At 40.2% G+C, this 1822-nt stretch overlaps 1 protein-coding gene across 1 annotated transcript; it reads right to left on the bottom strand.

Annotated features, from left to right (window-relative positions):
* Positions 1–760: 760 nt before the first annotated feature.
* LOC112141966 (armadillo repeat-containing protein 2) lies at positions 761–1758 on the bottom strand (the record flags this gene model as incomplete). The annotated part of the gene is given in 2 exon segments (XM_024265186.2): positions 761–873; positions 951–1758. Coding segments are annotated over 2 exon segments (312 nt in total), but the record flags the coding sequence as incomplete, so codon positions are not given.
* Between the last annotated feature and the right edge of the window lie 64 nt (positions 1759–1822).

Genomic DNA, 1822 nt, shown 5'->3' with positions numbered 1-1822 from the left:
TATTTTGTCAAAATTATACAAGTTAAAAATAAACACAAGATAAACATATAACAATAAAATAAAATGATCTGGAGGGCCGATAGAATTACCCAGAGGGCCGGATCCGGCCCCCGGGCCTCGACTTTGACTCGTGTGTCCTCAGCTGAAGATATTAATAACATGATTTACATATTTGAGTTAAAACAAATCTGACCTTTTCATTGTGAATAGTTAAAAAAATGATGCAATCATTGCAAATCCTTCAAAATGTGTACAATTAAAAAAATGACATTTCAAAATTGGCTTCTGTTGCATTTATGTCAAATGATCCGGTGCGTCTGAAGGACTATCAAAGAGAACGAGTTTCATGATTTCACACCTACACAACACCAAAAGCTGAAACTGAAAGTCTGCATTTGTTGTTTGATCTGAGATCAATTTACCAGCAGAGAAAGATTTAAAAACAGGAAAAAAGGTTTGTGCAAATGTCGTGCAGCTTTTTTTGCTTTAAAAACAACACAAAATTCAGGGCGAAAATGCCAACCTACATCTGTTACCTCATCATATCTCATCAACTGATACCTTATCTTTGTGGGTTTGGATGATTTAACTGGTTTTGATATCCTACACTGTAAAAAGTGAAATATTGGATCAACTGCATTTTGTTTTCATCAAATTAAATTTTTGAGCTTTAGTTAATTGATTTAACGCTTCCCTTTTTACAGCGTATGATGTTTTGGACTTGAGAGCAGAAACGACAGATTGTCGAAGCGCATGCACCTTTGTTCTGCATGATAAAGTCCCGCACGTCCTTGTGATGCGACAGGTTGCCAAAAATGCGAGTGGCCTCCAGCGTGGCGTCCATGCTGGAGCTCATCATCAGCTTCAGCATCACTGCGGCGCCCAAAACAACACGAATCAAAGAGGAGTGAAGCAGAGAAACACCATCTTTAACCGTCTTCTGGTCTTACGCTTTGCTGTCGAGAGACGATCGCATCTGATCTCTGAGCTTTCTTCCAGGTAGAATGACAGGTTGTTGATGGTGGCAGCCACCTTCACCAGCAGCTCCTCGCTCTCCTGCACGGATCTCAGCTCTGTGCCGCCCACGCGTCGCATTAAAATACAACAGAAAGGAGAAAGAAAACACATCACTCTGACATTAACACACATTTATTTATCAGAGGGCCTAGCTAGCTTGAAGATGCTGAAATATTGAAATATAAATACACGAAAGCATTGCAAAAAAACAGCAACACAATATTACACAGTAATGTTGCAATGTTGTAAACTCATTTTTAAAGCTAAGTGATGAAAATATGTGATAATTTTGGACTGAAGTGACTCAGTTTGGTTGATTTCTTTTGAAATAAGCTGCATTTGTTCTGTTTCTGTCACCTGTTACGCTGAAATGTTTCATGTTATGACTGAAAGTGCTTTGTTGTTGCCCAAGCTTTACAAAAAATCTGTTAAATAAATCAGTTCCTTCCTTCTTAATTGAATATTTTTGCAGCTCTGATGTACTTTTTTAATGTTTGTTGTTTTGTTCCACCAATATACATCTGCTTTGTTTATGTCTCTCCCAACTGTCACGAAGTTTTGTGTAGGAGGCAGGCAGCAAAGAAGAGTTTCACACCCACCCACGTGCATCAGTTTAACCTGTTCCGAAACCATCCAACCACATGGGAAAAACATTCGACTGAAAATCCTGCTCCTGCAGCGAAGCGCTTTTCGCTCTGAAGGCCCAACGCAGCAGGTGAACCAGAGGAGGACGTGCTGTGTGTCGGCGCCGCAGAGAGCACACATGTGTTTTCAGCCAAAGTCGCAGCACATTACCAGCACAGGG

Source organism: Oryzias melastigma, unplaced genomic scaffold (assembly GCF_002922805.2).
Source record: "Oryzias melastigma strain HK-1 unplaced genomic scaffold, ASM292280v2 sc01079, whole genome shotgun sequence".
Lineage (NCBI taxonomy): Eukaryota > Metazoa > Chordata > Actinopteri > Beloniformes > Adrianichthyidae > Oryzias > Oryzias melastigma.
Note: the sequence above shows the minus strand (reverse complement) of the source record. Positions and strands in the feature narration are given on the sequence as shown.